Source organism: Alosa sapidissima, chromosome 4 (genome assembly GCF_018492685.1).
Source record: "Alosa sapidissima isolate fAloSap1 chromosome 4, fAloSap1.pri, whole genome shotgun sequence".
Lineage (NCBI taxonomy): Eukaryota > Metazoa > Chordata > Actinopteri > Clupeiformes > Clupeidae > Alosa > Alosa sapidissima.
This window is the reverse complement of record NC_055960.1, coordinates 5,541,501-5,558,172: the sequence shown is the minus strand read 5'-3', so window position 1 is coordinate 5,558,172 and position 16,672 is coordinate 5,541,501. Positions and strand designations below refer to the sequence as shown.

The 16,672-nt window shown below is 39.0% G+C and overlaps 1 protein-coding gene across 1 annotated transcript in view; it reads left to right on the top strand.

Annotated features, from left to right (window-relative positions):
• Positions 1 to 13,792, top strand: part of LOC121706930 (sodium- and chloride-dependent GABA transporter 2-like) — a 28,111-nt gene extending 14,319 nt beyond the window's left edge. The window contains exons 4-15 of the mRNA XM_042089080.1: positions 1,549 to 1,689; positions 2,827 to 2,908; positions 3,481 to 3,613; positions 5,063 to 5,197; positions 6,077 to 6,180; positions 6,310 to 6,429; positions 6,956 to 7,073; positions 7,220 to 7,357; positions 7,640 to 7,742; positions 7,849 to 7,949; positions 10,315 to 10,485; positions 13,631 to 13,792. Of these exons, the coding sequence (XP_041945014.1) occupies positions 1,549 to 1,689; positions 2,827 to 2,908; positions 3,481 to 3,613; positions 5,063 to 5,197; positions 6,077 to 6,180; positions 6,310 to 6,429; positions 6,956 to 7,073; positions 7,220 to 7,357; positions 7,640 to 7,742; positions 7,849 to 7,949; positions 10,315 to 10,485; positions 13,631 to 13,792 (1,508 nt within the window). The remainder of the gene's footprint in view (positions 1 to 1,548; positions 1,690 to 2,826; positions 2,909 to 3,480; positions 3,614 to 5,062; positions 5,198 to 6,076; positions 6,181 to 6,309; positions 6,430 to 6,955; positions 7,074 to 7,219; positions 7,358 to 7,639; positions 7,743 to 7,848; positions 7,950 to 10,314; positions 10,486 to 13,630) is intronic.
• Positions 13,793 to 16,672: the final 2,880 nt, after the last annotated feature.

Sequence of the window (16,672 nt, the reverse complement as noted above, 5' to 3'; positions counted from 1 at the left end):
AATGGTCTACTGAATAAGCCAAACCTAAATAAGTCAAACCTTTAAATGAAAAACACTCTTTAATAATAATAATTAAAAAAAAGAAACGCTAATGAAGTAAACTTGTGACCATCAAAAATCGTTTATCGCCTGTAACTCCGTGATAACAGGACGTAACAGGAAAGCATTTGGCTGAGCAATGGAGGTTAATATGCTCTATATTTTGTCCAAATGATGTCTGTCTATCATCGTTGTACTCGGAGAAAACCAGAATGTTTAATTTGTCCTGCGTTTCTTCTACGGCTGCAAACGGGATTCACTCGCAGTTAACCAAATATTTCTTTATTAGGGCAGGGCAGGCATATTTCTGGCTATTAAATTATTTCTAAACCAGTCTGCTAAAGTCTGTAGTGAAGTCTGTGTAGGGTTTTCCAGGCTCCATTTCTTTTTACGAGACACCCTGCTCACTTGAGCCATCTACAGGTTGCTTACACTGCTCTTTGGTTGTCCCAAACTTTGAGATGATCCATACTCATACGCATTAACTGAATCTTATCAATCTTGAAACCCGAACTACGATGTTTCAAACAGAGTGACTGTAGGATGCAATGCCTAATCTCAGTGCCTTCATCACAACTGCTAAGAGCAGTGCACCTTTTACTGTTAAACACCTGAATAACGTTGCGTTTTTAAGCGCCAGGACTGCTCATCATGTCGTGACAAAGTTTACACCAATCATCATCTTCTAAAGTATCCTTATGTTGAGATGTCCATTCTCTTTGCCCTAAACATAGGCTATCATTTGTGTGTGAAGCATGTTTCAATTAAGACAGTACACAAGCTATTTTTATTGTTGTAATATTGAATGATTTTCATGAATCTTTGAAAAATTATACGCGCAGTGCGTATAGGATTACGCCTGGCGCCGCCACTGCCTGCTCTGATTGGACCAGAAGAATCGGGAGCTGTGGATTTTTGCAAAACAAATAACAGGCTCTAGGTGGAGGTAGAAGTGAGTTCTTTTTTTTTTTTAAACCGGCTAATTTATGTTGTTCTGTCGGAGCATAGTGTCGGTTTCAGTGAATATGATCAAAAAAATCTTGCCAACTGCAACTTTAAATTTAACAGTAAACAATTTAAAAGTTGGTAATACTACATTACGGAGAATAGCAATAATAAACACCAATGTCAATTCAATCAATAAGCCCAATGAATATAACGAAATGTGCTTAATAAACTAAAGCATGCTGAACAGATATGCCTTTAGACCCCTCTTGAAAGACCCAAAACTATCACAGGAGCCGAGGGTTCAGCAAAGAAACCTGGAGGTGCATTATATGTTGGAAGGTCACTAGGCATTCATTTTCCTCTGATATTCAAGCAGCTAGAGATATCAGCTGTATTTGGTCATAGAACTGTAATGACATTCAAAATTCATGTTTACCTACATGAGGGTAAATAGTGGTGTTTTTGGTTGTTGTTTTATATAGTTGTTCAATCTCTCTCAATAGGATTGGGCTATGGAAGTCAGGTGGTTGTTTTATATAGTTGTTCAATCTCTCTCAATAGGATTGGGCTATGGAAGTCAGGTGGTTGTTTTATACACTGGAATCTATTACATCATCATTCTGGCCTGGGCATTCCTCTATCTGTTTTCTTCCTTCAGCTCTGAGCTGCCCTGGGCAAGCTGTAAAAACACCTGGAACACAGGTAACTTGCTGTCGCTAACCATGCACGTACTGTAGGTGGCTGTAATATGTCACGGATTGTACAAATATGCTATAGTGTATGGAAGTCAACCCCATGCCGGTAGTTTTTAGTGTTAGCAATTTAACACTTCCTGGTTCCCAAGAAAAATCCTTATGATGAAATATTTTTTTTATTTTTCATTTATTCAAGTGTGAGTGAAATAACAGTAGCCTAATAAAACACCTAGGCATTCAGGTTGGTGACTTAAAATGTATTTATCATTCAGTCTGTTGAAACAAATGATGCAAGTATACGATGCATGTTGCTATAAAAATGCTAGAGCAAACATCTAGACAACAGCATATTGCCTGCCTCCAGCAGCAAGTGACTCTAGAATGATATCCATGGTTACAAATAACTCTATACTTCTTTACTCACTCCCCTCGGCTTCTCATGTAGGCTAACTTAACTTTACAGCCATATAGTGCCTAAAACATCTGGCTTATACTATTCCACTCAAATCCTTCTGTAATCGGAAAGTGAAGTTAAATGTGATATTTGATCTTTAAAGCTAACTATAATTAGCTTCTACTCACCTTGTGATGCATTTAATTTTAGCTTAAAGGAACACTCCAACATTTTGGGAAATATTAGATAATATGATACATACCCTTCTTGTCTCTGTGCGTGCAGTAACTCAGTCTGATGCACCCACTTTTATCATAGCTTAGCATAGTTCATTGAAGTGGGCAGTTCCAACTAGCCTATAGCACCCAAAAGTGACAAGCAGCAAGCAGCACCTGAAAAGCTGCAGTAGTGCTTTGTCTGAATGAGAATGTAGTTCCAAGCATGTACAGTATACAGTAGTCCGGTGTTTTTCGCTGGTAGCAAAAGCAACAGTCATATTCTAAAGACATAATAGGTCTAAAGCTCATAAGGCAACAACATTCACATTCATTTAATTGAATAGAAAAGAATGCTGGGTCTCTCGAGCAGTTAATTACCAAAACCCCATTCATTCTCTCAAAGGTTTTTTTTCTTAAGAGCCAGAACATGCAAAAATGCTAATCCACTGCATACAAAATTACTTTGGTTACTTCCACACTGTATAGCCTGCTGTATTTGCATGGTTTTAATCAAACAAATCAATTCACACAGAAAACTGCTTTGAGTATGACCAGACCAATCTGACTGAGGATACCACTGTGAAAACAACATCATCTGTTGTTGAATTTTGGGAGTAAGTCCTGATTGATTTATCTAATACAGTGTTGGGCAAGTTAGGCTATTTCAAAAAATCTAATATATTACTTATTACTGTAATTTCAAGGTAATTTGTTAATAAATTAATATATCTGTCTCTGAATTGTAAGGCATTACACTACTACTACTGCATTACTATTAAGTTACTTTGGCCAAAATAACGGGAAATATGGATTTGCCATTCTAAATGTAGCTTAGGCTATTACGCTCTATGTAGCTCATTACACATCCAGTGGAGGGCAATATGGTATAGCATACACATATACATACACCCCCCGTCCCCCCCGTCCCCCCCACACACACACATACATACTTCCCCCCCCACACACACACACATATACATACTCCCTCCCCCCCCCACACACACAAACATATACATACCCCCCCCCCCCCCCCCCCCACAAACACACACACACATACACATATACTCACCAAAGTGCACTTCTCTGTTACTTTATGTTCTTCATATCCTTGTGTCTGGCAAACTTAATAATGATTGTAGGCCTATGTCCTTTTTCAAAATCAAGAGTTCTTTCTTTTTGCTTAAAGGAGGAGGATTCTGGGATTGTCTAGTGGAATTGAGGAGCTGGGTTCTGTGAGATGGGACCTGGCTCTGTGTCTTCTGCTAGCCTGGGTCATCTGCTATTTCTGTGTCTGGAAAGGAGTGAAGTCCACAGGCAAGGTGAGACAAAAGCCACTGCTCGGAGAGTGGAAGTGGGTTAGACCCAGTTAGCCTATAGCTCCCTTTTAGCTATAGGCTAGATAGGCAAACTGGTCTAATCAACTTCTAGTAAATTATACTAAGCTTGGTTAATGATGTCATATTTTTGTCAGGTTATTGCAGGCAGAGAAGATAGGAATATGTATCCTCTTATCTATCTATAAAGGCACTATTAATGTAAATAAATTCACCTCTTTCAAAATTAATCACATCACATGATTCTTGACATTTTCATTAACAAGAACGCCATCATAATAAATGCATAATAAATAGACAATAGTTGACTTATCTCTCCTCCTTCCATAATGTGCTTGTTTCAATGTAAGCCATTTTTGGAAAAAAGAAAGAGGAGGTTCCCAATCCAACCAATCACATGATATATCATTAGAAAGCCCAGGATGTAGAGTTCTCAACGGGCCTGAAAATTACAACCTGTGGCTTTTAAAGCCCGGAACCGATGTAACCCGACACATCAACATGAATTATCTGCCCGAACCCCGACGTAGCCTATAACATACGTTTTGAATGTTAAACCCTGACTTAGGTGAAGATTCAATACATCAGCGTGACAATTTACTTAAATAGGCTACATGTCGTTGGGAAGCTTAGTTTATGGCCGTTAATGTGAGCACAATAACTTAATTTTGTAAATTTTACCAAAGCGACTGGTTTCACCTTGCAGGGTCACATATTTCATCAGCACCCATTTTGAGCATTGCACATAACCTGTAGAATTTCCATCAGAATCCAGCACCACTCCAAACACTTTCCAGACCTCTGATTTTCCCACTCCTGTAGTAGCGATGGTGAATTCACCTGCGGCAAGTTTACTTTTCACCAACTCCCATCTTCTTCTCCAGGCTAAAGGCGTGCACGCAGCGGCGTCAGGTCTGCCCCCGTCCCTCTCCATGATGCACGTTGCACGCAGTAACCAGACTTTCTTTACGGTGAACAGCAGCGATGATTAATAAATGTTTTTTTTTTTCACTGAGCGGAAAAGATTAAGCCCGAGGTCCGACCCGACCCGAGTCATTTGCTTATATTTTCGACCCGAACCCGGCCCGAACCTGCGGGTCCCGTCGGGTTTGTCGGGCCGACCCGACCCGAGAACTCTACCAGGATGTCCTCTTTAAAAGACCACAGAAATTGATAGAATACCTCAAAGGGGTAAAGGGGTATGCATCTACAACCTATGTCCACTACAGAGGACACAAGTCTATGGGTTGGGTCAGTGTATGTAAACCTCAGTTCCACAAAACTAACAATAAAAATTTGGTTCTGTGCTGAACAGTGTCTGAAAAGGAAAAAAATTACAACAGGAGACTTAGGAATAAAAGTGACTGTTTCTGGAGGTGACAGAAGTCTATGGACATCCACTGATGCCTTCATACCTCTGGTCTGTGGTCTCAGGTGGTGTACTTCACAGCTACCTTCCCCTACGTGATGCTGGTCGTGTTGCTGGTCCGGGGGCTCACACTGCCTGGGGCAGCGGATGGCATCAAGTTCTACCTCTACCCCGATCCAGCACGCCTGGCTGACCCTCAGGTAAGTGTGTCCTCAGGTCCTCTGTAGCATACAGGCAATAGGAAAGGTTGTTATGTGGGGGTATAAGAATAAACGGTTACCTGGCAAGATTTTATAAAATAAAGGCACAGCATTTAATGATTTATTCATAGATATTTCGACAAATATATATTTCCTCTATTAGAATGGTTACCAAGCAGTGTTTAGACACAGCAAGTATAACTTTTGTATCAATTCGTAGCACAGTAATTAAAGTTAAACCAGACTCACTACTTCATTTCACTTTGTGAAGTCTGGCCTCTCACGATTGAGAAATGTTTCCAACACACTAGCATCGTCACAGATTTAGACTTTGCATTAACTTTGAAATCAGTGGTCTAGCATAACCAATCACATTGACATTGATAGTCAGGAAACAATGTATTTCGCCTATCTTTGCCTAAATTTACACATTCTTCTGAATGCAATTTCTTAATATTTGTTAGCATAGCTACTACCATTTACCACAGTCACGTTCAATTTCGAAACTATGGACAGCGTTATTGAAAGTGTTATCCCTTCTCGTCGCTGATTGGCCTGTCACCCTCTATATCCAAGGAAAATGTTAAGAGTATTGTGAGATGCCAGACTAGTGAACTACTTAGTGAAATGAAAATGAACAGAGATACTAGGCGGGCGGGGCCAGGCTATACTGGCATGGCAAAGTCTTATAATACGGTAGAGTTTAGAGGGTCTGAATGTAAGCAAAACAATGCTTAATAGCCTTTTCTCACTGAGGTTCATAGATGCTCATGCGTTATTTGTACTGATTAATGCACAGTTTACTATAAATGTACTGCTGTAAGAAAAAGGTCTGCAGATACTTCACACCTGTAAAAGAATTGCTTTAACCCTTTACAGGTGTGGATGGATGCTGGGAGCCAGATCTTTTACTCTTATGGAGTTTGCACTGGTGTCTTAACAGCTCTCGGGAGCTACAACAAATATGATAACAACTGTTACAAGTAAGTTCCCACATCCTCAGATCTCTGGCTGCATTTCCTTGCTTCCTTTTTCCTTTTATGCTTTTAACAAAACAGGTGTGGTAGAGCCATACTGAGCATAATTTGTTTTCCATGTTTTCCCCCCCACAGAGACTGTATTTACTTGTGCCTGTTGAACAGTCTGACCAGTTTTGTGGCCGGTTTTGCCATATTCTCAGTACTAGGCTTCATGGCCAATGAGCAGGGGCTGGATATCTCTATGGTTGCTGAATCAGGAAAGTAACAATGATCCTGATTTTTTCTTTTTTTTGTATACTGTAGTGTGTGGAGAACTACTGACCATGACCCATAAACAATGTACTGTACCAGAACTATTTATTGTTCATTGTGGAGGTGACTACAGTATATATATATATATAGTGAATGTGAAAAGGCATATCATGTCACAAGTCTCACAACAAATGTGCAACAAGTTAACAAAATATGAAGCCAGTCTAAAACGTCTTCTTGTATGAGAAGTATGTCAAATGTGTTATAAGCAAAAGAGCAGTTAAAATGTGTGCCAAGTGTAGGCTATGTTTGGAAAAAATAGCTAAAGTGATTCTCTATTATTGGGGGGTGCATGAGTTAACACGAGATAAATGAGTTCAACTGTGGGAGGGAATAACTGATACTTGTCAAAATGCTTATCTTGTTAGAACAGTTCTCATATGTTGACAACAAAGAGCAGGACTGCCCTCAAAGTATTGTGTTGTGTTGCTGATACACTAGTTAACTTGTCTTTCCTCATTGCAATGGCAGGCCCTGGATTGGCTTTTATAGCATATCCGCGCGCTGTGGCTTTAATGCCTCTTCCCCAACTATGGGCCATTTTCTTCTTCATCATGATTGTGTTCCTTGGGTTGGATAGTGAGGTTAGTTTGTATTTATTTAACCTATGACTTAGATGTTGTGTTTACATATAAATGCTATGCTTCTTTCCTATTTCCAATTGCCTCATCTTGCTGTAATAGGGGTCTGGAAGCTCAAAAAAGCAACTTAATCTTGTGTTCACTGACAGTTTGTTTACCATGAAGCTTTGGTCACCGCTATCAGCGACATGTATCCATCCTTCTTCCAAGAGCAATATAAACGTAAGGTCCTCCTCCTGATCATCAGCATAGCGAGCTTCCTGATTGGCCTGGTAATGGTCACAGAGGTAAGCCACCCAAATCACAAAGGAGATGGGAAACTCATTGAGGTTTTCTTACTGTCAGTTACAGTTTTATGACGAAAAGAAGTCCTATTGCCTGAATTTCTTGGAATGCATTTGAATATATTTTAATCTGTGTTACACATACATTTGGTGTAACTGAATTAATAGATAATCCTTGATTCCTTGTGGGTGCAACCCACACTTTGTTTTTTGGTTATTTAGTGATGGGATTTCTCAAAGCATATACAGTATATAAAACTACATGTCTCTTGTCCCTGTCTCTAGGGTGGCCTCTATGTTTTCCAGCTGTTTGATTACTATGCTTGCAGTGGCATGACTCTACTGACTTTTGCCATTTTGCAGTCTATTTGCATCGGATGGGTTTATGGTGAGAGTTTGTCAATATCAGATCAGATCTAAATGACATTACAGCACATACAGTATAGCTTTATCAAAAGGAGATTGAGTATGGAAGTATGTTTTTTTTTCTGTAGGCGCAGGACATTTGTATGACAACATTGAAGACATGATAGGCTACCGGCCGTGGCCTGTGATGAAATATTGTTGGCAATATGTAACTCCAATTGTGTGCACAGTGAGTATAAGCTTTTAACCCTTAGAACCTGATTGACGCAAAGTGCGTCAAAAACACATCCTTTCTTCTCTGTTACATTGCTCCGGAACTGTTCAAATCACAGCTAGATGAAACCTTTATTGTGTGACAGAGCAGAAGTGGGGCTTTCCAACGAGACTACGCACTTGTCTGTACGATCAAGTATGAAAATAAAAAAAAATCATGAAATCAAAACAAATTGCATCATATTTACAGTCTATACTTCTCTGCGTTCACCTGTGCACCCATTACTCTCGTTTGAATTAATCACTAACCCGTGATCGCATAGATATGGCAAGCATATCAGATGAAAGAGGAGACACAGGGCTATCCATTGATACCAAGTATATCAATCCTTACGGCTTATAAAAAGAGACAAAGTGACTGCAAAATAATAACATTGTGTACAAAAACCAAAGCTGCACACCCATTACTCTCGTTTGAATTACTCGTGGACCTGAGATCGGATAGATATGCCACGCAGATCGGATAGATATGCCGAAACACCTTTTTTGCCTTGTTCATGGCAATGCAGTAAAATGTTGTTGTAGAGAATAATTTTGAGTGCACACACCATAGGCACACACAGGCTAACATGTAAACTCGGGTCAAGTTAGGTCAGATCAGTTTTGTCACAGATTTGGAGCGCAAAAAGGTCATTTTTAATCACTAAATAAAAAAAAATGGCATTTATTTCTGTAAGGCGCACATCACATATGTCTGTAAATTGCTCAGCCCCAATCCCTCCACCATGGCAATGATATTCCCAGATTCAGGACAGTCTACTCTATACACACATGAAAGGTAAGTCGAGCTGCCAGCTTGCAGTGGTGAGAGACATGTCAAAATATAAGAATTTGTATAATACGCTTTTTGTATTTTTATTATTTAAACATCAAAATTAAATCAATGCAAGTATTAATACATGAAGATTTGGGTAGCCTAGACTCTGCTGACAAAAACAATATATAGCATGTGTGTACGGCACTTACAATGACCAGGATACATGCTTCTAACTAAAGGTAGTGAAAATGCCCTTAAAACAGTCTAGGGTTCTAAGGGTTAATCCAATCTCAAGTTACCGTACTCAAGATTAGCAAACATGGCCATATTTCTCAGACTTCCATTGTGGTGTATTTGTGTCTGTCACTGTGTTTTCCCCTGTGTCTCTTGTGTTGTACAACTGCAGCTATTTCAGTTTTGAAACATTCTGCTCAGGGGTTATGTAAGGGATAATGTACGTATAGAACGCTGGTCATTATTGGGAAAATAAGTCTCGACAGGGCGAACCAGACCCCGACACGCCAGCGGAAGGGTCTTGCTTCGCCCTGAAGGGACTTATTTTCCCAAAAATAACCAGCGTTCTATACATTATCCTGCTTATTATAGGTATAGGCGAAGAAATAAAATACCGGTAGTTCGCAACACACGCTGAACTTGAATCAAACGTTCTTTAGAACACAGCTGATCAACCGTCTGCCTTCACTTTTGAATGAAAATCCGTTGCCATTGACAGCGGTCATTATTTAGAGGTCCTTAGATGAAAATAATGACCGGTAGAACTTTGGGAAATCCCATTCAAGTCAATGCATTGCATTCTACTTGCATTGTGAAGAGCCGTATAATGTTCATAAGTGAATCTCTGAGGAGGTGAAAGTTTACCACCTTCACATCTGCTTTCCTAAAAGCTGTGAACGTTGAAATGCAAATATTTTTCTTATCTCATGCATTCTCTCTCTCTCTGTTTCTTTTTCTCTCCATTTCACACACAAACCAACAAAATAATTTAAAGAGAGATAGAAGCAGATGTATCATTTGTCCACTCTGGTTCTTTCTCTTTCACGGCAAATAAATATATATTCACTTCCTCAAACAAACTGATTTTGCTGATCAAATTTTACTGATTTTATAAAGTAGAATTATATAATAGAATTAAATGATTCCCAATACACCTAATATGGAACACATACACTGTAAATTGTAAATCATTTTGTGAAGCTACAGTACTCAACAAACATGTAGCTACTCAACAAATACATAGCACTAATTTGGATTTGAGGTCTTGACTAGATGTAGTTTAAACAGAATAATTCAAAGTGTCCCTGGCAGCACTTGCTGTGTTTCATACAGTGCTGTGGACAATGTGTGTGTGACATCTGTCAGAACCTTCTGGCTGTGGCCATTGGGTCTTACTTTAACAGGGACACTTCAGCAGCAACTTCATGAAACAGAAATAATTCACTTTTGTTCACCATTCTTGGGGGGGGACTGAATGCACAAATGTTTTATATTTGAAGTATGATACATGTATACATTGAAATCAAAGTTATCTTCTTTCTCCCCCTAGGCTACTTTGATCTTCTCCATTGTGAAGCATACCCCGCTGCAGTTTAACAACACATATGATTATCCATGGTGGGGGTATGCTATTGGTGGATTCTTCACCCTGTCCTCTACTCTGGTGGTGCCTTTGTGGATGATATATGCCATCTGTACCACCCCAGGAACCATGCGTGAGGTGGGTGAGAAAGAAACTATGAAATTGTTGGCTAAACTTGCAACGCTTGTTTGTCAGCATTTAAACCATGCATTACAGCATAACACTATGCTGTCATGCAAGGGGCTCATGATTGGTTGTCAAAAGGTTATGGTCACTGCAGTGTCACTACATGGTTCCCACACAGTCTGAGGGGCCCGTTCACCACATCAAGACTGTTTTTTGATGTTTACCTCCAGCTTATCAACCCTTGTCACACTTTAACGGCAGTAAAAAGCAGTGCTAGCATAGTGACTAAGGGGCTGGGTTAGCATGCAGTATCCAGAACATTTGGAGGTTCAATTCCCAGCTGCTACCACTGTGCCCTTGAGCAAGGCACATAATCCTGAGTGGCTGTAGGGAGACATGTAAATTGCTTTGGAAGTGCAATTTTGGAGTGTCAGCTAAATGATTAATGGTGATTATATCTCGGATTATTTCGGATCCGAGTTAGGCAGGTGAACCTGTTTGTATAACATGAGCCATGTCAAAGTCACATGTATATCGCATGACACATTAGCCACTGGCATATAGTGGGTAAAACCACAGGCTGAGCAAGATTTTAAATAACATGTAAAACAATGGAAAGTTAGACAATACAATAAATCTTAGTTTTAAGTCATATCTATAAGTATATTACATAGACAGTAAAAGAAATGGACAGAGCCACCCCATAGACTTCCATAGAGACAAGTGAAGTCAATTCGAACCCCTTTTCCGGGTGAATCCAATGAACTGAAACACAGTTAGTGTACACAGTAAGTCATCTGGTAGCCTCGCTAAAAACATCACTTAATTGGGTAACACTTTACTTGACAGGATTGACATAAGAGTGACATGACACTGTCATGACACATGAACCCTAACCCTAATTCTAACCAGAGTGCGAATTACCCCATCATAATTGGGTGGTACTGATCCTTCACTTCTTCTATGACCATCATGGTCCACTACCATATCAATCCCCACCATGATCGCCAAGTGCAACATGTGTTGTGCAACACACATACAAGGTCTAAACATGCGACAAACCGATAATCAGTAGGCTACAGAATATCTCATTGTTATTATATATCCAAAAGAGAACTGTCAAAACTCCCAAAAGTTAGAAGTTAAGTGCACTGAAATACCATTCTAATTACTACTAAAGTACTTTACAATTACTAGTAATACCTTTACAAGAAGCCTATTGCCTATTTCATGAAATATTGATTAGGTTTATTTTTAGATTTCATAAGACCTGGAGGTAAGACCCAACCCTCTCATATAGCCTACTGTATAAACAGAAACCAATTTTCCATTATAGTCTATGGTAGTCAGTGTCAAATCAACACAATTACTTGGAGATATGTGAAACCTGAGCAATCTTTAATGTGATTAAGGAGCTATGAAAAACCATACTACCACAGAAGAACTACAGAGCGGTAGCCTACAAGAATCCGATAACCAGAACAAGCTGGGTATCATCAACACTACAGTATCCTACATCGACAGAGTCATACACACATGCACAAACACAGATACACTTTTCCTTTTCATCATAGTGTCTGTGAATAAAATCAAATCCTAGTTTCATTGAGATAGTATCAGGGTTCTCAGATGCAACTACATTTATCAAACTAAAGATATGAAATAATAGAATGTAAAACCAATACTAACCAATTAAGAACAAATTCAAATACTAGCATGTACTATTTAGCCTAGGCTACTTGGCTCTTTTTATGTTTCCACAGGTTTCACTGATGTTATGTAGGCTTAGCTATATCAGACCCTCTTGTGCATAACATAAAAACAACACAGGATCTGTGCCAAACTCATTTCAAAAGGGCACAATACTTTATTCAAGATAAAATGAGAATGGACACCTAGGCTATGGGATATAGGCTATCTTGGAAATGACAATCGATTTTACCTCACCACAATGTAAAGCTTGATTTAAATAGAGAATTATCTTGCTAACTAACCTTGCTAACTAACCAAGGTCCACTTTACTAGCCTCGAAGGGTAAGTAGCAGGTAAGTAGCCGGTAATTCAATGTATGAAGACGTGACATGAGCTATGAACGAACAAAACATGTTAATAAATGAAGGTTGTAAAATAACACATTTTCAACAAGCGAGACGTCTGCTAGCAACTTACATTTACCCATGCATCAGCAGCAAACCGAATTTAGCCTACTGGAGGAATTTACCTAGTGTTTTGTCATTCAATGTTGACACTTGCTTGAGAAGTTGAAGTCGTTCTCTATCTCCGTTGCTAGCGCTACGGTGGTTAAAAATGGTACGGTTCACAATAGGGGTGTCTGGAATCGCTTTACATTAAAATGTTCCTACAGTGAAAATAGGAGTTGACTTGTATTGTAGCCTAACTCTAATGATATTTTTTCACAATATCAGAAAAATTATCTGACCCCCCCAAAACTGATATTTCTGTCTCTTTGGAGGGTAATGGGTCTTCATTGGGGGGTATAGTACCCCCAGTACCCCCTGTAATTCGAGCTATGATCCTAACCCTAACCCTAAACCTAACCCTAATCCTAATCCTAACTTGTTATGACAAAAACCAAATGTCACTTAATAACAGAAGCGTTTGTCATAAATGTTTATGACTTGTTTATGACACATTCATGACAATGTCATGTCACTCTTATATCGATACTGTCAAGTAAAGTGTAACCCTTAATTTAACCCTTAGTTTATTTCCCCTCAATGCTTTCCTAAATAACTTACCTGTGGACTTTCCCTTAGACTGCCTTCAGTTTCTTATCTAGGAAATACGATTACTTCTCTTATGTGCGACTGAAAGTCGCATGCTCATGACATCATTTTAGCATTGGATTTCAAAAGGTAAAGTGAGATACAAGGTGTGACATCAGTCACACAATGTTGTATTTCTCTGGAAATAGAAATGGCATATACAGGCTTAAAACGCTTCAGATGTAAAGTTATTCGCTGTCAAAGTGACGCCAAAATGAATGGGGGTCAATGGAATGCTAACTCCAGGTGAAGCCTTATTAGCCTCAGAGTCTCCCATAGAGGGTATGCCTTCCGAACGTTCGCTTACCCCCTTCGTATATTATAAATACGCCAATATTGGAATCAAACTGAAGTTTTGCGTGTGTTTGCAGAGACTACGGACGCTGTGCACCCCTGCAAAGGACCTCCCGCCCAGAGGCCAGTCCCAACAAAAGGAGCTCCAGTTAGTCACTTTTGAGACATTCACCATGTTACAAACCCTGCGCACGAGTAGCACCCACTCAGACTCTGTTTTCCTTAAAGGACCATCCTAAAACTGATAGTTCTGGTCCTTGATTGTGATTGGCTGAATCACGTTCGATGCCGTTGTAAAATGCAGCATAAACATACACCTTGAATGCATTTCGTTCTATATTACTGCGCTACCATAACTTAATACAAAGGTTAAAGTAGCTGCGTCTCGATGTTGCTTGGCAACCATTCAGGTAGAGGAAATATATTTATTGGCAGAAGAATGATTATCTAGGAATAACTCGTTATATTTCTAGTTTCCCGAAAGCATCTTAAGCCTAAGAGCATCGTAAAGTCCCTCTTACGAACGTCTTAAGATTTGCCGACTGTTTTCCGAAACCATCGTAGCTTAAGAGCGTCGTGAAAACACTCGTAGATCTACGAGTGCTTCAGAGTTCTCGTTACCGGCTAAGAGCGTCTTAACAGTTGTTCTCACTGAGGTCACCAACAGGACATACAGAAGAATTACAACTTAGAATACATAAACCAATTTACGTTCCCATTCTTTATTGTGTTTACCTGATGAATCAGATTTTAGCGTGCAAAATAGTATAGCCTACATTTAATGGTCATAATAATGTGATGAAAAGCGGACAAAAATGCAATCAAGTTATGAAACGAGACGTTGCCAGAATAGTTTGCCATTATCTTTGCTAAGTGAAGGCTATAATTTATTAGGCCTATGAGGTAAAAGCAGAGAAAGGAACATGTGGTTTAGTCTGTACTGCATCAAAATCTAAGCCTACACATTTCCTCACTTTCTTACTCGACTTCTTTCTCATCTTCAAACGTGTTCTTAAGTGACACCGCGAAAAATTATTGCATGGTGCAACAATCTAATCTTAAATAATTACAATTATTTATGTCTGTGTGTGGTATATAACCTATTTGGGATGCTTACATGCAGATGTCAAAGTGTTTCTATTTTTGTATTGATGTGAATTAATGTGTAGATCCGAAGTTTAAACAGTAGGCCTATAGCTGTGACGTGCAGTCACATGACACTGCCCTTAAGATGTTCTTAAGGGGAGCTGTCCACGTTAATAGTTCTGAAATATCCTCTAATTTGATGGTGATGTCATGTGACTGCACGTCACAGCTATAGGCCTACTGTTTAAACTTCGGATCTACACATTAATTCACATCAATACAAAAATAGAAACACTTTGACATCTGCATGTAAGCATCCCAAATAGGTTATATACCACACACAGACATAAATAATTGTAATTATTTAAGATTAGATTGTTGCACCATGCAATATGTTTTCGCGGTGTCACTTAAGAACACGTTTGAAGATAAGAAAGAAGTCGAGTAAGAAAGTGAGGAAATGTGTAGGCTTAGATTTTGATGCAGTACAGACTAAACCACATGTTCCTTTCTCTGCTTTTACCTCATAGGCCTAATAAAATATAGCCTTCACTTAGCAAAGATAATGGCAAACTATTCTGGCAACGTCTCGTTTCATAACTGGATTGCATTTTTGTCCGCTTTTCATCACATTATATGACCATTAAATGTAGGCTGTGCTATTTTGCACGCTAAAATCTGATTCATCACAGGTAAACACAATAAAGAATGGGAACGTAAATTGGTTTATGTATTCTAAGTTGTAATTCTTCTGTATGTCCTGTTGGTGACCTCAGTGAGAACAACTGTTAAGACGCTCTTAGCCGGTAACGAGAACTCTGGAGCACTCGTAGATCTACGAGAGTTCACGATGCTCTTAAGCTACGATGGTTTCGGGAAACAGTCGGCAAATCTTAAGACGTTCGTAAGAGGGACTTTACGACGCTCTTAGGCTTAAAATGCTTTCGGGGAACTGGGCCCTGACCTACGGCCTCTCGGGGCTTATTGCTTAAATATAATTGCAGATATATATTGCATTGGCATTATTGTTATTATTGCTGTTTTCCTTAATGTAGTCTTACCAACTTAAAACTGTTTACTGTTGATATATTGTATGTTTTATTTTGTAAGTCTGCTAATTCCATAACCATAACCATAATAATATATCCCATATACACATAGACATCCAATGGGAGTTGAACTTACCCTAAAAAAAGCTTCAATTTTTATGTACCTCTTATTTATGATTACTTTTAGATGGAGTAATCAAATGTAATTTCACAAATATTTCACTGCTTCTTTCTTTGAGCACTGTTATCTTTAATACAAATATTGAGTACAGAATTAATATAATGACTCTGTAGTCAAAAGGAGATTGACTGTAGTGATAACCAAACAGTGTGTGCAAATCCCCCCAATCACTTTCTGTGTGTGCAATAGCAGCTAATTTTGAAGCCTTTTTAAATGATTGCTATAGGTAATCAATTAACTGTCTGTAATTTACATGTCTGGAGAGCTTTATAGTTTACCTCAGTAATTGGCCACCGCCAGGGAAATGGTGACCAAAGGTTGTCAAGAGTAATTACAATAAATACAGTATCCTTGTGGTTGAAAGGAATGAGTGCCATCTGCTGGACATGCAGAGTCGGTGTTTACTCTTGAGGAAGTGAAGTGTGTAAACATAACCGCACAACCAAGACCATTGTGATATACTATATGTCAGCCATATTATGTTTAGTTTAATGCTTTAACTGAGCTATGTACAGCTGCTATGCAGTTAAATGTAGTTAAAAGACATGGTGGTAAAAAAAGTTTAATGAATTTTGTAGTGTGCTACATTTGGTTTGCGAGACTACAAAATGTTTGCAGTTTTTCATAGCTGAAGAATATTGTCATAAAGAAATGGGAATGATCTTAACAGTATGATGTGTCTGTGGGTATGTACACAAAGCATTAATCTATTGTGTGTGTGTGTGTGTGTGTGTGTGTGTGTGCACGTGACTGAGGAGAGAGGAGGGCGGTGCTGATCATTTGTAATATAATCTCTATTTTAT